We start from the raw sequence: 22783 nt of genomic DNA, 5'->3' as shown, positions 1-22783 counted from the left end.
AATACAGCTATGATATTTTTTTCTTGAATTAATTACAAATTTAATCCGAAATTCAATGTCGTAATTTTCACATTGTGAAGTTGTACGAAAAATTGGGACTTTTATTATGGAGCGAGTTTGTACGGTGAATGAACATTATCGCCGCAGAAATTCTGCGTATGCAGAGCATTAATTTTGCACTATCGCGCATAAGATTAATTTGAACTTGTATATATCGCATGCATGCATATATACAGTAATTATTAACCCTGGCAGCAAATCACTCAGGCTCACTTGTTCAATGAGCAGCTCCCAGTGAATTATGCCATTCAAAGTGTTGGATGTCAAATATCAATTATATAGTATACTTGACCCTAATTTACACGAAAGTGCAAGATTAAACACCGGAGTGTCTACATCAAAGACGGTAAGGAAAAGGGAAAGAGTAAATAGAAGGAATCGTGGTTTTATAACGCGATTGACTTCGGGATCTGTCGACGGAGTTAATGCGTTCCGAGGAGATAGCGCATTCCTAGGAGTCTACTTTTCTGACACCCAACACAAGGTTGGCTATACAGCCGTATATCAGCTATTCACAGAAGAGTTCACGGTGAAATACATGGCGGAGAGAAAGTACCGTATTCCTAACAGAGGGCGTGTCCTGTAGCGCAATACAATTCTAGCTACCTGTAGTTCAATTGACACCTATAGGAAAGATAGGCCGGTGAGTACAAGCACCATCAGCTCAATTTTTGACTAAAATGTGTATTGACCTATGGTGATTGATCTGTTGACTATGTTGGGCGTCAGAAAAAACACCAGGAGATACCTCGACGACAAAGCAGGTGGGAACCATTGAAGGTTCCGATCATAAAGGTAGACTCCTAGGAACGTTCTAACTCCTCGAAAAGCGTTAACGTCGTCCCGAAGGCAATAGCTATTATAAAAATAAAATGCAGCCCTTGGCATAGCAGCTTCCAGGGCATGGCATTGTTGGAGGTTACGCAAAGTATATGAGCGAGCCATCAATGGCGTCGAACAATAGGGCTAGTGTCTCTCTCTGTTTCGCTTTCGGCTCTTGGTTGTCGTTAACTTCGCTATTGCAGGTTCCGCGGGGGCGCCATTCCCTCTATTTTCTTTTCTACACCTGTTCTATTGTGAATACTCCGGTATTACTACGTGTTTGATCAGCAACACATCAGGTAGATGCAGGCCATTTACTCATCTACCCCCTGTTTCGCAACCTACACAATTTGTCTTGTGGAGGCCAACATTGTACTTTCAGGGCTTTTTCCTGACACTGCATGTGTATTTGCTCGCATTTGCTCTCTCGCAATCCTATATAGTTTAACGAGACTAGAGTTCCGTGAGTCCGGGAAATGTTAGCCCGGATGCATGATGATCGACACCGTTTTATGATGGAGACATCGCGTCAGATCGCGTAATCGGTGAAGATCGTACTGTACATTGGGGGTACCTCAATAGTTTTACGAACATAACGGACAAGCGGATATATTTCGGTCCGTTTGCAATGCTGTACACGTAATGGAGGAGGCCGTGGCAGCATCAGCATTTTGTGTGAAAATGGGTTGGACGACATTTAATATCAATTAGATGTATAAAAGGTTCCAACTATTGCCAGATAATTTTAATTATTCGTGGCAAAAATCCTTCAATGTCCAAAGAAAAAGCACAAAAGAGGCCAATTGTGAACTCAATTGACATACACGGACCAGACGTAGAGATTGGTCTCGGCAAGAACATTGCAGAGAGACATATCTACTCAAATGCCATTGACGAGGCTTTTGAAATTGCCCAGCAGTCCCAGGGGCTGGTAATCGATGAGGAAACGAATAAACGTCTCCTGAGGAAAATTGACCTCTATATTTGCCCTTTGATATGTATGGTCTATGCCGTCCAATTCATGGACAAAACGTCCAATTCCTCTGCTGCCATTATGGGACTCCGACAAGACCTCAACATGAAAGGAAGTATGTATAGTTGGACCGGTACCGCGTTCTATCTTGGATATCTTGTCTTTGAGATGCCATTTGCATTCTTGTTACAACGGTTTTCGCTCTCAAAGATGACTGCACTTTTTATTATCCTCTGGGGCACGGTATTAGCGGTGTCAGCTGCACCAAACAATTACGCCGGATTCGAGGCTTTAAGAACATTGCTCGGCGCATTCGAATCGGCAATCACGCCTGCCTTTGTCATTATTACCTCCCAATGGTACAAGAAAGAAGAGCAATACCTGCGGACAGCCATGTGGTTCTGCTGTAACGGCCTTGGGTCCATCCTTGGCAGTTGCATTGCTTACGGGCTGTACAAGCGCGAGACAACAGTAGGGACGTCAATTGCGGCATGGAAGATTCTGTTCATTACTATTGGTTTAATTACCATTTTTCTCGGTATCATTTGCTACTTCCACATCCCAGACAATCCTTCCAAAGCATGGTTCCTTACAGAAGAGGAGCGGCTCTTAGTTGTTGAGAGGATTCGATCGAACAAGCAAGGATTCGGCAACAAGCAGTTCAAGAAGGAGCAATTTATCGAAGCGTTTACTGATGTGAGGACTTACATTTACATCGTAATCGTTATGGTTAGTGATATACCTAATGGCGGAATCACCAATTTCGCTGGTATCCTTCTCACAACTATGGGCTACACGAATGAGAAGGCGTTGTTAATGATGCTTCCCGGTGGAGGGGTTGAGATTGTTGGGCTACTTCTGGCCGGACTAATTGTGCAATACACCCAAAAGCGAATGTTGGTAGGAATCGCGGGTGCTGTAAGCTTCGTCATTTCGATGTGTCTTTTGGCGTTCGGCAAGTCGCCGCATGTGCAGTTGGCAGGGCTCTATTTATACTACACCTGCCCTATCGTCTTTGTGTGTCTTTTGTCGTGCATCAGTTCTAATGCGGCCGGCCACACCAAGAAGGTCACAGTCAATGCCATCTTCCTTATCTTCTATTGTGTTGGCAACCTAATTGGTCCCCTGACATTCATTCAAGCTCAGGCCCCGCATTATAATGGTGCGAAGATTACCATGGTCGTGTGTGCTGCATTGACGCTCTTCTTCATGGTTCTTCTTTACTATGTCAACTGGCGGGCTAATAAGGTCCGTGATGACCGCAGCGAGACTCTAGATGTGAACAATTCAGAGTTTGCCGATTTGACAGATTTTGAGAATCCCGAATTTAGGTACGCTCTTTAGTCTACCGATGCTCAGCTGGTGATTATCTTGTGATTTATTACCATGCACATTATGACTTTTTGCGGTATAAGTTATGGATATGAGTACAATAGAACTTCGTAACGCTCTCTAAAACACACTAGCAATTGGCTTTATATGTTACCTGATGTCAATTTTTTCGTCTTGCCAAAAACAACAATTGAAGATATCACAGCGCGAGAACTAAAAGATGAGCGACGTATTTGAGTACGTAGTAGACACTCCTCGGTACGAAGGAGTGACTCGAAAGATTGACCCAATTCCTCAAAAGTGCTGTCACCCAACAGCGAGGTCGGCCCATGAGGGGAGCGTCATCAATATCCACGGTTGAAGGATGTAGAATTTTAAATGCCGTGGTAGCAACGGTTAGTTCGCTGACCCTAGGCGGCATCAACCTCACGGCGCAAATGCGATACAACTACGTGGCCCAATTGATATGAAAGAGGTATATTTTATGCATTTTAATGGAATTTTCGGGTATCTGCGTCACCAAGGGGTTAATCGACTATTGCTATTCAGGGTCGGCAACTATGAATATCAGTGGTCACATCTTTCGCTGCAGCAAAGCCATGGCATTTTATTAGCATATGAATCCATTTCGCCCAATTTAGTCACACTAAACGTTTAATCTTAAGCGCAGTTTGAGAGACTATCGTACCTATCCATCTCCGTTACCTGCAGAAGGTGGTACAATTCAAATGGCACTCCATTACTAAGTACAGCTGAATATATCTACATAACCTCCAATCGAATATGCGATTGGGGAAGCTAGAGCAAAATCCGACCAGCAGATCATATCGCCTCCATATGGCTAAATACCGTAGATTAGTACACGGTAGTATTGAAGAAACTAATACTGGTAGACTACTCATGTACACTCAGAACTGGCTTGTAGATTTTTTTTCATTCCAACAATAAAGGATGGTCTGCTAACTTCCTGAAGCCGGCGCAATGCCCATTAGGCTGATGCGAATTATGCAGCTAAAAGCTGGTACTACATGTCAGCCACAATCCATTGCGCTCTGGCTCAGGAGGGCCTTTGGATAGTAATACAGTACTCCGTTCGTTGTCGTTGTTCGACTACCCGGAGCTTCTGTACGCGATTGATCCGTGACCGGAATAATACCTATTTCACTAGTCGTAACACCTGTTTGGTTTCAATTCATACTACCGTATGGTATGCCCAGGACTATGCCACCCTAGGATTCTATTGCAAAGGTGTGATATTCTTTAAGTTTGACGTCACCTCCTTTCTTTCGAACACTGCCTCTATAACCATTATATATGAGTTCTAACAGCTTGTCAAGCTATAGCTGTCCCTGATGGCATCAAGAAGCATGAAGCAATTCTACAAGTCAGCCAAAAGGGAGCATGTCTGAAATTAAAGTTTTCCCTGTGCCGTATATGACTCAGCCCCAAACTGCAACAAATCATCTGCACTGTAAAAACATAATTGTGCTACAGTGTACTAAGCTAAGCAGTTTTCTGTCGACGTATGACAGCTGCACTCAAATGGTGACCCTATCGGAGTTCTGATTTTTGTCACAGCCACAGCCACAACCATGGGGGGGGGGGAGAGTAGCAGTAACGTTTTTGGCCGTTATGGTCACCATCTTGCATCTTGTCTCACAATTTTTTTTGCGGGAAGGTGGTCGGAACGTCGGATGCATAACCGAGGGGCCCCATCTCGTCGCAGCGTAAGGTGCTCGGAGTGTCGGATATATAACCGAGAGGGCCATCTCATCGGAGTCCTATACAGGTATGAGAGAACATATATAAATAATGAATAGTTTTAGAGGTCTCAAGTTTCATAGCTATTAGATAGACTAAGCAAGATCTATCCTACGTGTGAATGCCTTTGCAATGCCGGTGGAGACATTAGAAAAGTCTTCTGATATAGAAGAGGGGAGAAACTCCATCAGCTCGAGTGATTCTGCCATGGCAAAAGTGCAGGCTACTCCGCGAGAGATAGAGGAACAGAGGCCAAACGTTGAAGAAGTAGAGAAGGGAGAGCAGGATCCGTTTCTTGTTGAATTTCAGGAGAATGATCCAGAAAATGCTCGAGAATGGACATATAAGAAAAAATGGATCATTACTTTCCTGATGTCCCTGCTAACGTTTATTTCACCAGCTACCTCTTCCATAGTAGCACCGGCCGATGAAGCTATCTCAAAAGATCTGGGAATTACTAGTAGTGTTGAATCCCAGATTGTTATATCCATTTTCATTCTTGCGTACGCCGTTGGACCATTTATTTTAGGACCCCTTTCCGAGGTCTATGGAAGACGTCCAGTCTATCAGGTCACCAATTTAATATTCCTGGCTTTTAATATTGGATGCGGTTTTGCTCAGACTAAAACGCAATTGATTGTCTGCCGATTCTTTTCTGGGTTTGGAGGAAGCGCGCCATTAAGTTTAGGCAGTGGAACTATCGGCGATATCTGGGCTCCCGAAGAGCGAGGAAAGGCGATGTCAATTTACACCATGGCTCCTGTACTGGGACCTTCAATGGGACCAATTGCTGGAGGGTTCATTGCCCAGTACTCGACATGGAGATGGGCTTTTTGGGCTACCTCGATTGCCGACGCTGTTATTGCTGTGATTGTATTCATGATGTTCAAAGAGACTTACGCACCAAGGATTTTGAACAAACGGGCAGAAAAGCTGCGTAAGAGCACGGGAGATGAACGTTACCACAGCAAGTACGAGCTGAAGGACTCCCTCCTGGTTATGTTGGCAACGAATCTTTCCAGGCCAATGCGATTTGTATTCACTCAGCCAATTATCCAAGTGTTGGGCCTCTATATGGCGTTCAACTATGGTTTGCTCTATATCTTGCTCACTACATTTCCAGCACTATTCCGTGACGTCTATCATGAGAACCCTGCTATTGGAGGTCTACACTACATTGCACTAACGCTAGGCTATGTTGGTGGTACGCAAGTTGCAGCAAGGCTGATGGATAAAATTTACAAAAAATTGAAGGAACGAAACAACGGTAAAGCAAGGCCAGAATATAGAACCCCACTTATTGTATTTGGTTCGCTGTTCGTTCCAATTGGCTGTTTCTGGTATGGCTGGTCTGCTCAAGCCGGTGTGCATTGGATAATGCCTGATATTGGATCGGCAATTATTTGTTTTGGTATCGTACTCGTTATCGCTGGTATCCAGACCTATATTGTGGACACGTACAGGATATACGCTGCCTCAGCTGTTGCGGCGGCGTCTTCCCTGAGGAGCTTGTGTGGCTTCGCATTCCCATTATTTGCACCGTCGATGTACGAAAGAATGGGACTGGGATGGGGAAACACCATGCTGGGATTGCTAGCAATTGTCCTTGGTATTCCTGCGCCAATAATTCTTTGGAAATACGGTGAAAGGATCCGGAACCTTAGTAAGTTTTCCAGAATCAACACTCCATAATATGATTCTTTATTTATACATTCACATATATTGAAATGTTGGCATTGATAGAATAGAGCCAAACTAAAATAATCTACAAATGCTCGTCAGGTACGAGTCGACCTTCTGACCGTTTTCGATCGATAGATTTTGCCGTTCAAAGTCCGACCCTCCGACATTCATCCGCCCTTCTGAAACTACTGGTTAGGTGTCGGTAGTACCTTTTTCGATTCTTCATAGAACTATGGAATACCAAATATCACAAGACGTTTACGCTAAACAGCTAATACCTGATAGATATACCTGGAAAGATGCTCTAGAAGTTGGAGCATTATTTCATAAGTCTTTTCAGAATGAAATGTGGCAATGGTGGGGGGAGTCGTACTTTCTTGACTTCAAACGTCCAGTAAGCGACATTTCAAATGGCATTACTGATCCACGTGAACGATTGGATGCATTAATAACAAAAATGACATGTTATAAGCGTATATGTAGAGTATGGGCCCGAATATCCCATCTAGAGTTGTTGGATCGAGGAAGCTTGGTTCTTGGGATGTATCATAACTCTCGGCTCATTGGTTACTGTTCATGGATACTACCGAGATATATGAAAGATGATCCAATCTATTCAAATGGGAAATCGGGCCTATTGTACTGGTTATATTATTGGTTCAAGCGGTGCCAGTACCGAGTGGCCGATTGGTGGGATCATTTGGGGCAACCAGAGCATGTCATCAACAACGAACGCAAGGAACACTACATAGACCACCCTCAAGATTGTAATGATCTCCCACCTAATGATAAACAATCAGAGGGGATGCTAAGCCAACTGGGACGGCATAACGCAATTGGCATGGCGTTATATCGTCCAATGGATATGTGCTACCTAAGCTCTTTCATCATTGACCCGGATTATCAACGAAAAGGTCTAGGCAAGAAGTTCCTAGAATGCTCGATAAACGCAATCCCTAATATTGGGCCAACGTTTCGATCTAGCCACTCGCAGTGCTCCGGTCCACAAAAACTCTTTTTAAAGAGCTCCAAGGCCGGTCTGCCTTTCTATAAGTCTCTTGGATTTGAAGAGACGGTAGAGGGAGAATCCTGTGAAAATGTGCATTTAATTCGCACGCGCTAAGCTAGGCGTTTGAATGCTGTAATGAAATTTTCGGGTACGGAAATCACATCTGTGAACTTGAATCTCACCATAAGCATCCGTTTGACTGGATAAATTACCGTCTTAGAATAACTTATGAAGCCCTAGGATAGATCAGTAACCATACTATGCAATTACTAGCTATAAGACATCAATTCAGACTGCCGAACGGCTCGGTTAAATCAATTCAATGCAGCACCTCCAATTGGATTTAATTGGGAAGTACCGGTACCCGTATCTACCAACTGAAACACAGTTAACTACCCAGTAATGAAGGGATTCAAATAATCGACTTTTCGAATTGATTACTGTATTATTTACCAGTAGTCGTACACTGTTCTTGATATATACGCCATTACGGTTGAAATGACAATATTCCCGATCAAAGTTGCATGGTGCTGTTGTCTACCATTAGGTTCTATTTGGTAGTCTCTATTGAATATGCCGCAATGAGAGCAAGCCTTCAATGCAAGCTTACCAGGCCTTTTAAATAATTAACCGGCATGCATACTCCATGGTTTAGGAGTGTTTTACATGAGAATACACTTCTCGCTTCTGTATTCACGGCGTTTGCGCCGCATGCGATGATGTTTATTCGACTCCTCTCCCTCGGAAAAAGCCCGAGGAGAAACGGATCGCGATACACCAAGCTTTCGAGATGGAGATGGGTTTCGAGAAAGCGACTTGAACGGAGCTATCAGGGCTGAACGACGCCTTGATACTCGCGGCCCCACATCGATATCGACAACAGGGATATCTAAACTCAAACGCTGCTTTGATTCGCCGGTGGCATCTTCACTGCTGACATCTTCCATGCTTCTGCGGGGTGTCGTTGGGGTAGTACTGTAGCCGCTAAATAGCTTCGACCCCATCTGCTTTTTGGGCAACACTAGGTTAGGAGTGCTGGCGAGGTTGTCATGATTACTGCTCGCGTCACGGAAGAAGGAAGACTTGCTAAACAAGTTGGCCAGGCTCTTTTTTTGCTCAGCAACAGCGCCGAATGACCCCGCGGAATCAGTTTTGGTAGTAGTCAAATCACTCGAGGATTCACCCGCTTCGGAGATGGGTACCATGCGGTAAAAGAGAAGATATGGGCACTCGCGTTCAAAAGTTTCGTCAAAATCCACCTCTTTGACTCGTGGATAGGCGACGTTGTCGTACAAAAGCCATCGTCTGTTGGGGATTCTTGACGACAAACTACTACTGCTGTTGCTATTACCGTTATTCGTAGTAGCAACCACTGCTTCACCTTCAACGGTACTCTTTGGTGGGGCCTTCACAGCGCTATTATCCGAAAAGAATGTTCTCTTTTGCTTCTCCCACGAAGTCAACCCTTCCTCGTCCTCGCCGTCCCGAGCCCCAGACCCGCTGGACTTCCTGAAATAGGCGCGCATTTTGGACTGCTTCGCAGCACTTTGCAGTTGGTCAGGCTGCTGCTCGACGGTAGCAACAGCAGTGTCGTCATAATTTACTGTGCTGTCCTCGCTCACCAAGGCGATATAGTGACCACTTGTTAGGTCTTCTCCGCGATGAAACACGGCAGACTCGAGTTCGAGCCTGAAATTGCCAAAAGCATTTCCCTCAGAGGTATCATCGGCCACAAACGACGGCAGATTGATCGTCTGGGGCACAATGACCTGACGGCTATTTCTTCTGCCCCGGAAATCTGGCGTATATGAATACCGCTTGAGACACATAACGAGCACAGGACGCGAATTGGCAAAGTGCTGTGACACTTGCGCTTGTCCTTCTGTCTTGTTCTCACCTCTAATGGAAGTGTAGAACGGCAAAAGCTGGTAAAACATCCACGCTGGAAGCGAAATCTTGTTATCGGCGTTCCACAATGGATTGGGCTTACCATTAAAGAGCCCTCCATCAATTGACTTGGTATCCCGAAGATCAGCCTCTTCGTTGCCCTTGTCAAAAGGCGTCAGAGGCTTCAAGCTCTCATAAGCTGGGGGAGGGCATTCTAGCGAGTTTCTGCGAGAGGAAATCCTCGAAGAGGCTCGCGAGCTCTCTTCGTAATCTGAATCCACGGTAGATGTCATAACGTCCTTCACAGATCGGCTTTCCAGTGCAAACGATGGCCGCGATATCAGCCCCGGACGCTCGGCACTGGATTCCAAAGTCATTCTACGTTCAAGCTGACGTGTCACCTCAATTGAGTTTGAGAAATATGACTCGAGGCACTCTTCCAGCAGGAGCGGCTCATCGTCGCTTTCGCCAGGGATCGACAACAGAAGCATATTCTCGTGAATCAACCGATGATCGTCCTCCTTATCCTCCTTGCCTCCATGCGCAATCTCCATTTTCAATGTCAAAAGAGGCATATCCAACTTATCGGTGATGAACGTGAACAACTCCGACGTGTCCTGCTGGTGGAGATGATCCGCGTCTTCAAGCTGGACCCACCCAGCATTGCGCAGAGCACCGATCATGCATTTAGTGATATCAGTAGAGAGGAACTTGCCGGATCGCAGCAGGTTCACGTATAACCGCAGCATGATCGCTAGCAGTTCCTTTGATTCGTCCGGGGTATCCTGGGTCTTGGTCCTGTACAGAATGGGTTCAAACGACTCCAGGCGGGCAAACATGGCCACCAGCAGCGAATCGATGTAGCAGCTGACACCGTGGTAGTTCTCACCGCCACGGAGCTTATAGTACATGCCATTATGCACAATGGGCGCCAACGTGCCTGCTTCAGCGTCCTTAAAGAATGTCACCAGCTCTTTGGCCCGCAGGATGTTCCCACGCGAGTAGTTGTTCTCGAGTGCCAGTTTAAGGTTACTAGGCAAGACCAGATCATCCTCCGGCAGCGGTATGCTTGACTTGATCTGCTCTTTGCTGTCCATTCTCTAGTGGCTGCTCATTATTGTCGTGTGTCTTGGGGAAAGGCGTCGGGCGGAGGTAGGGGTGGTTTTTCCGCGACCACGCCACACTAGCACGGGGTACGGTTGCTAAACCCTATTTACACAGCTTCTTACCGTCTTTGAATTATTATTTTTACTACATTTGTTATAGCTAGAGTCATCAGTTTGTGTGTATGCGGCGAGTTCTTCGTGGTTTGGTCGCTGAAGCGTTATGATAGTGGCTTTTTCGATGAACGTAGTTATTGATGTTCTCTATCTTATGGTACTGGTATATCATGTAGAAAGATAGACATTGCCGTAGCTGATGAATCTAAGAACCTTCAAGCAAGAAAAATTGATGCTGGAAATATACAAGTGATGGTGGTTTGTAATCACTTCATATGTTGTTATTTGATGGGAATGGTGGGAATGGCATCATTTTTATGAGAAACGATTTTGATATGCTTATTGGTTTGCTAGCGACATTGAACGTGGAATATCTGCTAACAGCAGTACCAGTAGCAAAAATGTATTCACTAAATGTGAATAGAAATGAATATTCAGGGAAATGTCAGAATTATGCCAGCTCTCTGCGATATAAAGCCGGGAATATACATACGTATATAGAATGTATGTTATCGATACAATTACCGGTAATAGGTTAGAATAGCCAACCGTGAATAGACACCCCAGAGTACAAGCCATTAAGCGAATAAATAGTAACCCTCCCCCACCCCCATCTCAAGAATTCGATAGCCCATGATATGCTGCATAATGCATAATCTCCACAGAAATTGTACGCGTAGACGGCAGGTACTACCTTTGGTATCGGATTTTCGACGGAGCATGTAGGTATTCCCCAGGTATCGTACATAGGGCCCTTAGTGGGATCCTGAATTCATTTCTCCGAAAAGGACTCCGCTTTTTAAGGCTCGTTTATCATTGCAAAATCACTTGGAATGGAGATAAGCAAAAAATGAAGGTTTCGTATATGTCATTCGCGATCGCTGCCGCATCAGTAGCCTCAGCCATATCATTACAGTGGGTGCCCTTCGTAGAGACTATAATTGAGCAGCCGCTCGCCAAGGAGGAGCTCAACTCCAAGCTCATTGACCTGCATCGAAAGCTCGTCGAGATCCCGTCCGTCTCGGGCACCGAAGAGAAGGTCGGCGAGTTCCTCAAGGAGTACCTCGAGAACCTCGACTACACCGTCGAGACCCAGGTGCTCCAGGAGTCCCCGAAACAATTCAACATCTACGCCTATCCAGGCCAGAAGAGAGAGACGCGAGTTCTGTTGACTTCCCATATTGACACAGTGCCGCCTTTCTTCCCTTACCGGGTCCAGGGCGATAAGATCTACGGCCGGGGCGCTGTCGATGCCAAGAATTGCGTCGCTTCTCAGATCTCTGCTGTCGAAGAGCTGCGAGCGGTCGGCGAGATCGACGAAGGCGACGTTGCTTTGCTCTTCGTCGTGGAAGAGGAGACCAACGGTGCGGGCATGAAGTTCGCCAATCGAGAGACGGGCGTCGAATCGTGGGAGACGGTCATCTTTGGCGAACCCACCGAGCTTAAGCTCGGAGTTGGTCACAAGGGCATTGCCATGGCTTCGTACAGTATCCACGGAAAGGCCTCCCACTCAGGCTATCCAGAGCTGGGCGTTAGCGCCAACGAGATCCTCGTTGACTTGCTAAATGAGCTGCTCGAGACCAAGTGGCCAGTGGACGACCTGCTGGGGACGTCCACTTTCAATATCGGCAAAATCTCCGGTGGTGTTGCTGGTAATGTCGTCCCGGCAGAGGCCGGGGCACTGGTGTCTGTGCGAATTGCCAGTGATTACGATTTTGTCGTCAGCAAGATGAAGCAAGTTGCTGAGTCGCGTTCACAAGTCAATCTCGACAGCTTCTATTCCATGGAGCCCCAGTACCTGTCCTACGACGTACCAGGCTTTGACAGCATCATTCTCAAGTACGGCACTGACATTCCAAACTTGGACGGCAATTTCACCAAGAACCTTTATGGTCCGGGCTCCATACATCAGGCTCACGGTGCTGAGGAGCACATTACTTTTAGCGATCTTATTGACAGTGTTGATGGCTACAAGCGATTAATCAAGCAGAGCTTGTCATGATTGCTGATTTGTGTTACGTATTGCTATATTACCGGTAATCGAAGAGAGTATACGTTAGTTAGCAATCGCCTTTATTTTCTCCTCCACCAAGCTTTTTCTATACAACTTAGCAAAAAGTGAGCAAGTACTACTGTAACACCAAGTATGGGGTATTACCCACAGCTCGAATGCTGGGACAAGTAGTGACCTTTTACATGACCGTCTGTTATGGTTGACTTGATTATCCTTGCTCTAGCCTAAACTTGAAGTAATAACTTTCTTGCTTTTTGTGTATAAAGCTCAGTGTTATTTGCCGCGCTAAAAAGTATCGTTCGCTACGAAAAAGTATAAATAGGGCAGCAATTCTGTGATGTTCTCTTTTTTTCTCCTCGTGGCCCATCAAGGCCACCGATTCCACACATCGATCAAAGTTAAGGTTGACGATACCTGGATGGATTTTCCACTCAATGCGATGGATATGGTGCCAAGCTGAAACGAACCGATGAGGGAGGATGGTCTATTCCACGGGCCTCAATCCCTTCCCGAGGAAGAGCTCGTACTTGGTCCAATCCGCCTGAATTCACGTAATTCCGATCAATCACAAGAACCTGTTCTGGAAACCTTATTGGAAGATTAAATGATTCGTAAATTGTTTATTAGGCATGTTTTTATTATTATAGTTAAATATAAAGCAGTTGAGTGCTTTTACTTACCCTGTGCAACGTTGTGTAACTCGCTTGACACATTTGAGATGCGTAGACTACTGGCAGACTATGCATACTATTAACAAATTACCTTTGAAATGTTTACATGGGTTCCCGGTCCACTTCGAATTGAGCTTGCACAATACATATTGTACCATGGAGTATGAGAAGTAGGTAGTTTACATACTACCATACTTTCTAATCACTACCTCTTACAAGTAGGAGCTCGCAATTCAGGCATATTTCATATTGCTACAAACAACGGTACATGCAACCGCAATAAGCCTTTAGCACATAATTTCCAGAAAAATCTTCACAAGCAAGGAATGTACGATGTCGACAAGCGCATGTCAATCAGGGCCAGAACGGCCGTCGGCAGCCCAAGACAACAAAACGTGTCACCGTACAGTCATGAGTGATCAATAATATAATGCGGGACTTCTCACTGCTACTTATTCCCTGTCTATACATACTTAGAGCAGTACTACATGCTAATGTAGTGCACACAGTAGCACTTCAGTCATACGTTCTTACTGCAATTATATGCTTGACGACACATGATAGTCGGGCAATGCACTATGGGCATACTGTGGTAGAAGAACCAACATAAAGCGAGATCACTGTCAATGACAAAAAGGGGAAACAAAAACAGAATCATGGCTATACTTGGAATTAGGCGAAGTGTATATGGTACATGTTACTATTAATTTACAGACGATGATCGGTCATTGCCTCTGATGTCATACTCGATCCTTGGAGCCGCTCCTTTGTCCGAAGCTACAGTCAACCCACCAATCTCCCTCGACAGAGCGAGCCTCAGGCAGACCTGGAATGACGACCGTCCTTGTCCAACACTACACCCTATTCCATAAATTGACGCGAGTGACCTGATGATTAACCCCCCAGGGGCGACATGGTGGAGTTCTGTGCGGCTGACGTCGTGCGGCGCGGTCGTGTCTAAGAAAGTGAGACTCTCCACGTGCTGGTCAAACAAACCTCCTAACTAAATGAAACCCTAAATCTCGCCATTGCACAGTAAAAAATATCCCTAACGGCCAACATTTGCCCGCTCGCCTGCGCCAATTAAGTTAAAGAGCCGAAGAGGGGTGGAGAGGGGAACACGCAACTCTCAATTGAAGCACCCACGTAACGGCAAACATTGCACAATGCGCCGCACAGGAATGTTTCACATTCAAACATGGAGACCTGTCCAATCCAACCATAGGCCATCAACCTAACCGAGCCGAACTGGGGTCGAGACAGCGTCTGAACACACAAGAAGTGCCATTCGACAGAAAGGCAATAGCTAAACATCCCGTAGGCGAGTCCGTGCCTGTTTTACAGAGTGGGAAAAAGGTCACGGGAGACCACTAACACGACACAGCCCTTGCTCACTTTCTCTCTCCACTCATGACACACACAAAATTATGTTGTATGTTCTGGAGAGCGATCGCGGGGGGCCCCATAAGCGTAACCTGTACCTATATTACGGATACACACGTAAATAAAAGCTGTACATTTTGGCTATTTAATGGAGGCACTCCCCCCCTCCTCCTTCTCCCTCTCCCCCCTTTTCTCCTAGGCAAAGTAAAGGATTTTGTAAGCTCCGTCAGGACCAGTTAAAGGGCATTTATTTGCTTGTCTAAGCTCTGCTCATATTCACGGGCGTGTTCTCGGGTGGCGCCTTTTATAAAGTGCATTTTACCTCACATTACCGGTATACAAAATCAAAATAAATAAATAATAGAGACTCTTGGCTGGCTTGGCTCTGTCTGCGAGGGTTCGGTTAGAACACGATGAGTAGGCTCAAGGAGCTGTTTACCCCCAGGCAGGATGCATACTCGTTCCTCGCGCGGCGGAGGTCGACCTCCTCTGCGGCTTCGCCGGCGATTGAAAGCGATGACGACACCGCACAGCGGGCGCGCGCAAAGTCAGTGTCCGCTTCCGGCTCCAGCTCCGCGTATGCTACACCCCCTTGTGGGTATCCAACGCCCCCGCAGGGCAAAATGCCGCGGTTCCAGGTGTTTGAGGACGGAACCCACGTCCACAGCCTCAAATCGGGCCGGCGGCAGGAGAAGCTAAGCTCAATGCTGAGGGACCTGCTGGGCCAGGCGAAGAAGCATAGCGCTGTCTCGGCAGTGGCAAATCTTGGGTTGCCCCAAAAACAGCCGCCGCCCCCGCCACAGCCGCACAAGCCGCACGTTTGTGCGGCTGATGGCTCCCCCGCCGCACAGCCGTCATCGTCAGCTTCGTCAGCCTCGTCGGGGGAAAAAGTGGAAAAAAGGCCGCCTACGCTCATGGCAAACCTGCTGAGCCAAGTGCGGCTTGGCGACCGTGATGCTGATTCAATTGTCGCCCACAGTCAACAAGAGACCGCCGAACTGACGTTTGTTGAGAAGTACGGCAAGTGTCACGAGATCATCGGCCGCGGGTCCTTTGGAGTTGTACGAATTGCTCACAAGCAGGCCTCGAAAACCAACAGGGAGCAGTTGTTCGCCGTCAAGGAGTTCAAGAAACGGCCCTCGGAGTCGGACCGTACCTACAACCGCCGGCTAACCTCCGAGTTTTGCATCTCTTCCTCGCTACAGCACCCGAATATCATCCAAACCTTGGATCTCTTGCGCGATGCCAAGGGCGATTTCTGCGAGGTGATGGAATTTTGTACAGGTGGAGATCTCTACACGCTGATTCTCGCCGCTGGAAAGCTCGAATATCTCGAAGCCGATTGCATTTTCAAGCAGATTGTGCGCGGCGTGAACTATATGCACGACATGGGAGTCGCTCACCGCGATCTCAAACCAGAGAACATCCTTTTGACGGCCTCGGGCGCCGTCAAGATTTCGGACTTTGGCAACGGTGAGTGCTTCCGCATGGCCTGGGAAAAGGATATTCACCTCTCTCATGGGCTATGTGGCTCCGCGCCTTACATTGCACCCGAGGAATTTCAAAAGGGCGAATTTGACCCCCGGGCCGTAGACATTTGGTCTACCGGGGTGATATACATGGCCATGCGCACGGGGCGCCACCTGTGGGCTATTGCCAGGGCTGAAGACGATGAGTTCTTTGCGCGGTACCTCAAGGGCCGCAAGGCCGAAAAAGGGTACGAGCCAATTGAATCACTCAAGCGCGCCCGCTGTCGAAATGTAATTTACTCAATCCTCGACCCCAATCCCCATCGAAGAATAACCGGTAAGCAGATCCTCAAGAGCGAATGGGGCATGGGAATATACGTTTGCGAGGCTGGCGAACTTGGGACTTGATGATGATTGGCTTTTTTTTTTAACCGAGTTGGCTATTTATTTATTATTTGCTAAGTGAGGAGGCAATACCATCTCGCTTTTGGGCTCTTCTGGACATTTTTTTGTGGAGTTGAAAAGGCCACAAGCAATGTCTGGAACAAACACTATAGGAGGAAATAGAAGAGAGAGATACTACGCTATACGCATATCCACTTTTCACCGGTCGGCCCCTATGACATTTCAATGTCTCGCCGCATCTGGTATCCGAATACGCCATTGTCATGGAATACACCATGGTGATACTACTTGGATAATCCCTGGAAAGCTTTTGTCTATGAATGGACGGGGGAAAATTTATTTTTGGACGCTGTTAAACTTCTTACTAATGTCACTTACGCTTAAGCGTTTCTTATTGTTCTTGCGGCGACAATTGCCGCTCGGAGCCACAGCCGACATAATTATCTTGCCGTCCTGGTGGTCGTAGTTAACAAACCCGTTCTGGTCAGGGGGGCGTTTGTCGAGCAGGTAGGACGGCGAGGTATATTTGCTTCTCTGTCGGGCCCCCGTGCCTGCTTTGGCCCGGGATTTCCGCTTAGACTGTTTCAATGCCGCCTCTAGTCCAGTGGCCATTGTAGAGGAGCCTGGAGGATACCCTGTCGATGTAATAGGTGATGGTTGAGGCGGTATGGGCGGGACTTGGAACGGTGCGCTGGGGTAGTATGACATGGGCTGGTAGTCCAGTGGAAGAGATAGCCGTTTGTGATAGTCTGTGGAAGCATGCGATGCAATTGAGGCAATAGACGAGTTGCGGCTCGATGCTGATCCCATGGTGAGTTGCTGCTCAACTGGCGATATCGATGCGGCAGCCTCAATGGGTGGTATCATGGATTCTATAGAGATGTAAGCTGGTGACGTCCCGAACGGTTCGCCATAGGCACTTTTTATGAAACCAGGGTAATTGACATCTATGGGGTTGTTTCTTCTGGTTAGAGTGGAGTCTGCATAGTCGCTTTGTGGTCGCAGTTGTTGATGGTGCTGGTAAGGATATACTGGTGGCGGCGGCTGTGGTATCTGTTGTATCAGATACGGCTGTCCTGGGCTGTTTGCCTGTGGCATCTGAGGTTGAGGTACGATAGGAGGCGCTTCGTGGTAGAGAAAGTCCTGTGCTACCATGGGGCTTTGCAATTGCGGCTGCATAGGGGGCGGACTATTGAGAAAGGATGGCAATGATTCTTCCTCTGGCGAATATGCTTGCAGCATTGGCCGCGACGGCAACTGAAGTGGTTGTGGTGGTGGTAGTGGCGGGGGCAGTCCAATTTTATACGGAGCCCTGATATAATTCTGATTGCCATAGCCCTGTTGCTCGCGCAAGTAATCGGGGCCATCGTCACTTGCCATTCGTTTAAGAGGGTTGGCCATGGTAGTGCGCTGCTGAGAGTGCTGCAGGCAATGGTAAGGAGAGAGAAGGCGCTGCCGTGGCAGACTGGAGCACGAGTATAAAGAATGTGAACAGGCGGTCAGGTTCTCAGTCAACACGGGGGAAACGGCGGTGAACATGTTCTTATTCAGTTGCTAAGGTGGAAAACAAGTGCGCTCTATCATAACCAATGCCATAACACGCTTGAACAATGCCGAACACTACCTGGAAGGATAAAAATAATCTCTCGTATAACGGTCCCCCTGGAAAGAAAAGGTGTATTCCAGCCCAAATGAGTGGATACGGTCTCGATATATATAAAATCTCTACACCATTAAAGGCAATTGAGATTGTATATATTTAATTAGAGATGTATTTTTATTAAGGGTATCTGGCTAATGAAACGGAGAGCTTCAGAAAAGAAATCCACGGTAAAAGAGAGTTACACCGAAAAAAAAAAGCAAGCCAACCAAGGAAGTCATGTCTCTTGTCGGGAGTGGATCGAATGGAATAATGGGGGCATGTGTCAGCTAATCGAACCGTTCGCTGCCGGATGGAAGTCTTTCTTCATCGCTGAAGTAGAAGTGAGATCAGTCCTGATTCGTATCGACCTACCCGGTGACTGCAGGTTACGATCAATCTAGAAATTCATCTCAAATTTAGGCAATCAGATACGACCGTAGATGCGTACGCTACTACTGTCAGTGATGAGTGATTAGATACTGTTGCTGGGACACCATTTTAGAGTACTAGCGCCTAAAGGGGTATCGTTTAATAGCCTTGTACCGATGCAAAAAGCAATCGGGGCTAAGGGAGGGTAAAATCGTGAAGCTGGTTTGCATTTTGCTGAAAAAGGAACCTTCTTAGCTTCATAAGCCAATCCGTCATTTCGAGCGACAGCCATTTCTAAGACCTTTGGAAATGTATGTCTGACACAGCAAATGGCTTCTGGGAGCCAAAGCTTCCATTCGTTTCCCGCATGGCACGTTCAAGTGTATGTTAAATTGTGCATGCATGGATTCCTTTAGCCGTTGAGCGCTAGTATGCAGCGCATGAGATGCATCTTTTGTGGGCTATTCATAATTTGTTCAAGTGCAACAGACGCCTCAATTGATACCGACAGGGGCAAAGGAGGAGAGCTGTGTGTCGAGGGGATCGTGGGGCCATCCAGGTTTCAGACTTTGTAACTCAATCCTCGGGCCAATTTGAATCGCTGGTTTCAGCTCTTTTGGAGATCTCTATACTAGCCACTCAATTTCTTGTAATCTTTATCCAATATATATCTGAATTGCAAGGTGTATTTATATTTTTTATTGTATCGTACGGTAGTATTTATTTATATCTGTTTATATAGCGCGGAGCTAACGATTCAATATTTGGAGAATATTTAGACGAGGTTATACCAGCTACAGTACTGTAATACAGTAATGTACATGTGCGAATAATTTCGGCTTTTTACAGTTAAGCGACCTGTGTAGCAGTGGAATAACGTATTGCTGACCAAAATTGGACATGTTCTTTGCAACTTTAAAGTCATTAGAGTTCGACTAGACCTTAGCAAGAGCAGTACCATTTACCAAGAAAGTAGATTCGTTACAAAGCGGTTAATCGACCCGTTATACGGGCGAAATATTATATCACTACAGCTGCGATAATGTTCTTTTCGAACAGCTTTTTTGTTCTATTAGCTGGGGACGTAAAGAAGAGTCCATTGTCATAAAATAATATACCAACTTGGTTGGAAAGATCAATACACTTTATCTCCAGAGAGAAAGGATCAATTGGCCGTAACGTAAATAACAAAGGGCTCCAAACTCTTAAGTTTTAAAAATCAGCTTACTACCTAACGATCTAACGAACTCGTTACGTATGCTATACGATAAAACCCTCAATAGATGTCGCTTCATTATCTTGAGTATTTAGCAGTAGGCATACCGTCACTACTATGCTTTGATTCATAAAGCCTCATCACTCGGACAAAATCCCCCTTGCTAAGTAATTACCATAACTCCTACAATTTATCCAAAGAAGAATCATAATCGCACAGCTTATAATCGCTACGTCCACCTACACTTACTGGTGCACCGTACCTAATTAGGATTAGCGGGGCAGTGACATGGTGATGATGAGCCGCATGTCACCCGCGCGCCTCGCCTCGCCTCACCTCCCGCCAGAACCGAAGCCTTGTCAGCACCCCACCCACCTTGGAGACTACGGCTACAACAACCCTTAACGATGAGTTGGAATGGATTCAAGAAGGCCATCAACCGGGCTGGCACCTCGGTAAGTAGGGAATTACTGATTACTGCAAATTATCAGCGCTAACTAAGCGTAGGTGATGATGAAAACCGGCCATGTCGAAAAGACGGTTGATAAGGAGTTTGAGATTGAGGAAAGGCGGTACAGAACGTAAGCGACTAATTGACCCATGAGTTGAGACGATTACTAACTAAAACCATATAGCATGGAGTCTGCCTCCACGAAGCTCCAGAAGGAGGCCAAGGGCTACCTGGACTCGCTGCGAGCCATGACGGCCTCCCAGACCCGAATCGCGGAGACCATTGATGCATTCTACGGCGACGCAGGCACCAGAGACGGCGTCAGCAAGTACTACCTCACTGCAGTCCAGGAGCTCGACTCTGAGACTGTCAAGGCGCTGGATGGGCCGTTCCGAGAGACCGTTCTCGAACCAATCACGCGGTTCTGCAGTTACTTTAATGATATCAACGAGGCTATCAAGAAGCGGAGCCACAAGCTGCTGGACTACGACGCGCTGAGAGCGAAAGTTCGGCGGCTTACTGAGAAGCCTTCCGATGATGTCACCAAGCTGCCGCGTCTGGAGAAGGAAATGAACATGGCCAAGGATGTCTACGAACAGCTGAACACGCAGTTGACTTCGGAGCTGCCGCAATTGATTGACCTGCGAGTCCCGTACCTTGACCCGTCCTTTGAGGCTTTGGTGAAGATCCAGCTGCGGTTCTGTACGGAGTCTTATACGCGTCTGGCTCAGGTCCAGCAGTACCTCGATGCATCGACAAGAGAAGAGTATGCCAATGGCCAGCTAGACTCACGGGTCGAACAGGTGCTGTTAAGCATGAGAGATCTGTCCATCACCTCCCTGGCCAATTGATTTTTTACCGCTAATATTTTTTTTGTATTCTATGAATTAACCCGTACCGTTGAGTTCGAGGGACCTTCGCGAAGCGAAGCCACGGGAGCTCGAGGGCTGGCCCTCGAATACATTCCACTAACTCCCCCAAACCCCCCCCTGTAGCTCGGCTCCGCCGAGGGTTACAGCGGGGCGTAGAGGATTTGGGTGACAAACTTGCGTGAGTAGCGGCTGGTGGACGCCACGGCAAGGGTTCCGTGCTTAATGGAAGTCGTGGCAAGGTGGTTCAGCACGACATGGTTAGGAATTGGCAGCACTGAGCTGTCGTCTTTGGTTACGCGGCCGCCATTGACAATTGCCGTCTCTAAATGCGGCGGTAGAGTCGGCGGCGCTTGGTAGCTCTCAGCAGGCACTTTTTCCGTCTCCCCAGTGAAGATGACGGGTATTTCTGTCACGTACTCTGGAGGAGGTATCGGTTCAGGTGTGGCTATTTCTAACGATTCTGGCTGCTCATCATCCGCCATTGGCTTGTCTGTCTCTAGGTAGTTGACGAAATTTCCTACCGAGTCGGTAGCAGTCGGCAGGTCATTGGACAGCTTTAGGCACCCGTCTACTACGAATTCAATTTTATGGGCCCCCGCTGGCACATTGACAATTCCAGTGAAAGTCCCGCTCTCAGTGCTAATATACACCATTAGTATTCGTCGTCAACGACAGGGAAAGTAGGACGATTAAAAACTTACTCCTTGACGAGGGGAAACATATACTTCCAGTCCACAAACGACCCGGTTACATAGACTCTTTCACCGCCCTGAGTCCATACGATCTTGGTGGGTACGACAGTCGGACCACTTAGCTCTAATACGCGGGGTTAGCGGGCCATTTTTTTTCAACAACAATTGTCTACGGAAACAAGCATCATCACCAAGACACTCCCCCCCGAAAGCAAGGCGCAATAAAGGAGTGTGGTGTGGATGTCATGACTTACCCACGAAGCCTCCGTCATCTTCGACAAGATCAACCTCCCGCCCCGATGGGACCCTGGATATAGGGATGGGCCGTGACGTATCGTCTGGCACTAGTAGCAAGCTTTCATCTAAGTGGGTTCTCAATTCAGCCTCTCTGTGCAAGGAGAACCCAGACTCGCCGCTACTTATTGTTAGCCTGTCGAGGTGTTCTACGCATTGTCAGTATACTATCAATTGGAAGACCCTTATAGAGAGGTCTCTGAAATGACTCCACGTACCCCTCAGCACCATTTCGTTCCGCTGGCTTTCGGCGGACTGCCTGTGATGACGACCGTGGGTCGAGCTGCTGTGCTTGCCGTGTTCATGCGATCCTGAATTGCCCATGAAAACACACACACACACCTGCGAATGATAACTTTCCTGAACCGTATAAACCTATCTAGAATTGATGTGAATATTATAATTATCCGTTACGACACACACTGGCTGCCTTGTCACCTTTTCTCGCGACAAAGTTCGTCTCGATGAGACAACTCACCACCTTCAGTCAACAAAGACAGACACAAACCTTTCTCTTTGACAAGTTGCCAGCCATGAAACCAGTTGTATTCATGAACC

At 46.9% G+C, this 22783-nt stretch overlaps 9 protein-coding genes across 9 annotated transcripts; 6 read left to right on the top strand and 3 right to left on the bottom strand.

Moving 5' to 3' along the window:
* Positions 1 to 1654: 1654 nt before the first annotated feature.
* Positions 1655 to 3199, top strand: DAL5 (allantoate permease family MFS transporter; the record flags this gene model as incomplete). The annotated part of the gene is made up of 1 exon (XM_076682136.1): positions 1655 to 3199. One exon carries the CDS (start codon positions 1655 to 1657, stop codon positions 3197 to 3199), a length of 1545 nt encoding a protein of 514 aa, XP_076544093.1.
* A 1881-nt stretch (positions 3200 to 5080) lies between these two features.
* Positions 5081 to 6640, top strand: YHK8 (MFS transporter; the record flags this gene model as incomplete). Its single annotated transcript, XM_076682135.1, has 1 exon — positions 5081 to 6640. One exon carries the CDS (start codon positions 5081 to 5083, stop codon positions 6638 to 6640), a length of 1560 nt encoding a protein of 519 aa, XP_076544092.1.
* Positions 6641 to 6863: 223 nt separating this feature from the next.
* TRVA0_001S10682 (uncharacterized protein) lies at positions 6864 to 7754 on the top strand (the record flags this gene model as incomplete). Its single annotated transcript, XM_076682134.1, has 1 exon — positions 6864 to 7754. The coding sequence occupies one exon, from the start codon at positions 6864 to 6866 to the stop codon at positions 7752 to 7754; it is 891 nt and encodes a 296-aa protein (XP_076544091.1).
* A 548-nt stretch (positions 7755 to 8302) lies between these two features.
* Positions 8303 to 10624, bottom strand: TRVA0_001S10660 (uncharacterized protein; the record flags this gene model as incomplete). Its single annotated transcript, XM_076682133.1, has 1 exon — positions 8303 to 10624. One exon carries the CDS (start codon positions 10622 to 10624, stop codon positions 8303 to 8305), a length of 2322 nt encoding a protein of 773 aa, XP_076544090.1.
* Positions 10625 to 11597: 973 nt separating this feature from the next.
* On the top strand, positions 11598 to 12749 carry TRVA0_001S10638 (M20 family metallopeptidase; the record flags this gene model as incomplete). Its single annotated transcript, XM_076682132.1, has 1 exon — positions 11598 to 12749. One exon carries the CDS (start codon positions 11598 to 11600, stop codon positions 12747 to 12749), a length of 1152 nt encoding a protein of 383 aa, XP_076544089.1.
* A 2479-nt stretch (positions 12750 to 15228) lies between these two features.
* Positions 15229 to 16692, top strand: SAT4 (serine/threonine protein kinase SAT4; the record flags this gene model as incomplete). The annotated part of the gene is made up of 1 exon (XM_076682131.1): positions 15229 to 16692. One exon carries the CDS (start codon positions 15229 to 15231, stop codon positions 16690 to 16692), a length of 1464 nt encoding a protein of 487 aa, XP_076544088.1.
* Positions 16693 to 17025: 333 nt separating this feature from the next.
* Positions 17026 to 18228, bottom strand: TRVA0_001S10594 (uncharacterized protein; the record flags this gene model as incomplete). Its single annotated transcript, XM_076682130.1, has 1 exon — positions 17026 to 18228. The coding sequence occupies one exon, from the start codon at positions 18226 to 18228 to the stop codon at positions 17026 to 17028; it is 1203 nt and encodes a 400-aa protein (XP_076544087.1).
* Positions 18229 to 20323: 2095 nt separating this feature from the next.
* Positions 20324 to 21218, top strand: RVS161 (amphiphysin-like protein RVS161; the record flags this gene model as incomplete). Its single annotated transcript, XM_076682129.1, has 3 exons — positions 20324 to 20371; positions 20424 to 20497; positions 20552 to 21218. The coding sequence occupies 3 exons, from the start codon at positions 20324 to 20326 to the stop codon at positions 21216 to 21218; spliced, it is 789 nt and encodes a 262-aa protein (XP_076544086.1).
* A 161-nt stretch (positions 21219 to 21379) lies between these two features.
* On the bottom strand, positions 21380 to 22549 carry SIP2 (protein kinase subunit beta; the record flags this gene model as incomplete). Its single annotated transcript, XM_076682128.1, has 4 exons — positions 21380 to 21878; positions 21941 to 22055; positions 22186 to 22374; positions 22444 to 22549. The coding sequence occupies 4 exons, from the start codon at positions 22547 to 22549 to the stop codon at positions 21380 to 21382; spliced, it is 909 nt and encodes a 302-aa protein (XP_076544085.1).
* Between the last annotated feature and the right edge of the window lie 234 nt (positions 22550 to 22783).

This window comes from Trichomonascus vanleenenianus (genome assembly GCF_965637985.1).
Source record: "Trichomonascus vanleenenianus strain CLIB 3782 genome assembly, contig: TRVA0_001S, whole genome shotgun sequence".
Taxonomy (NCBI): domain Eukaryota; kingdom Fungi; phylum Ascomycota; class Dipodascomycetes; order Dipodascales; family Trichomonascaceae; genus Blastobotrys; species Blastobotrys vanleenenianus.
This window is presented reverse-complemented; position numbering and strand designations above follow the sequence as displayed.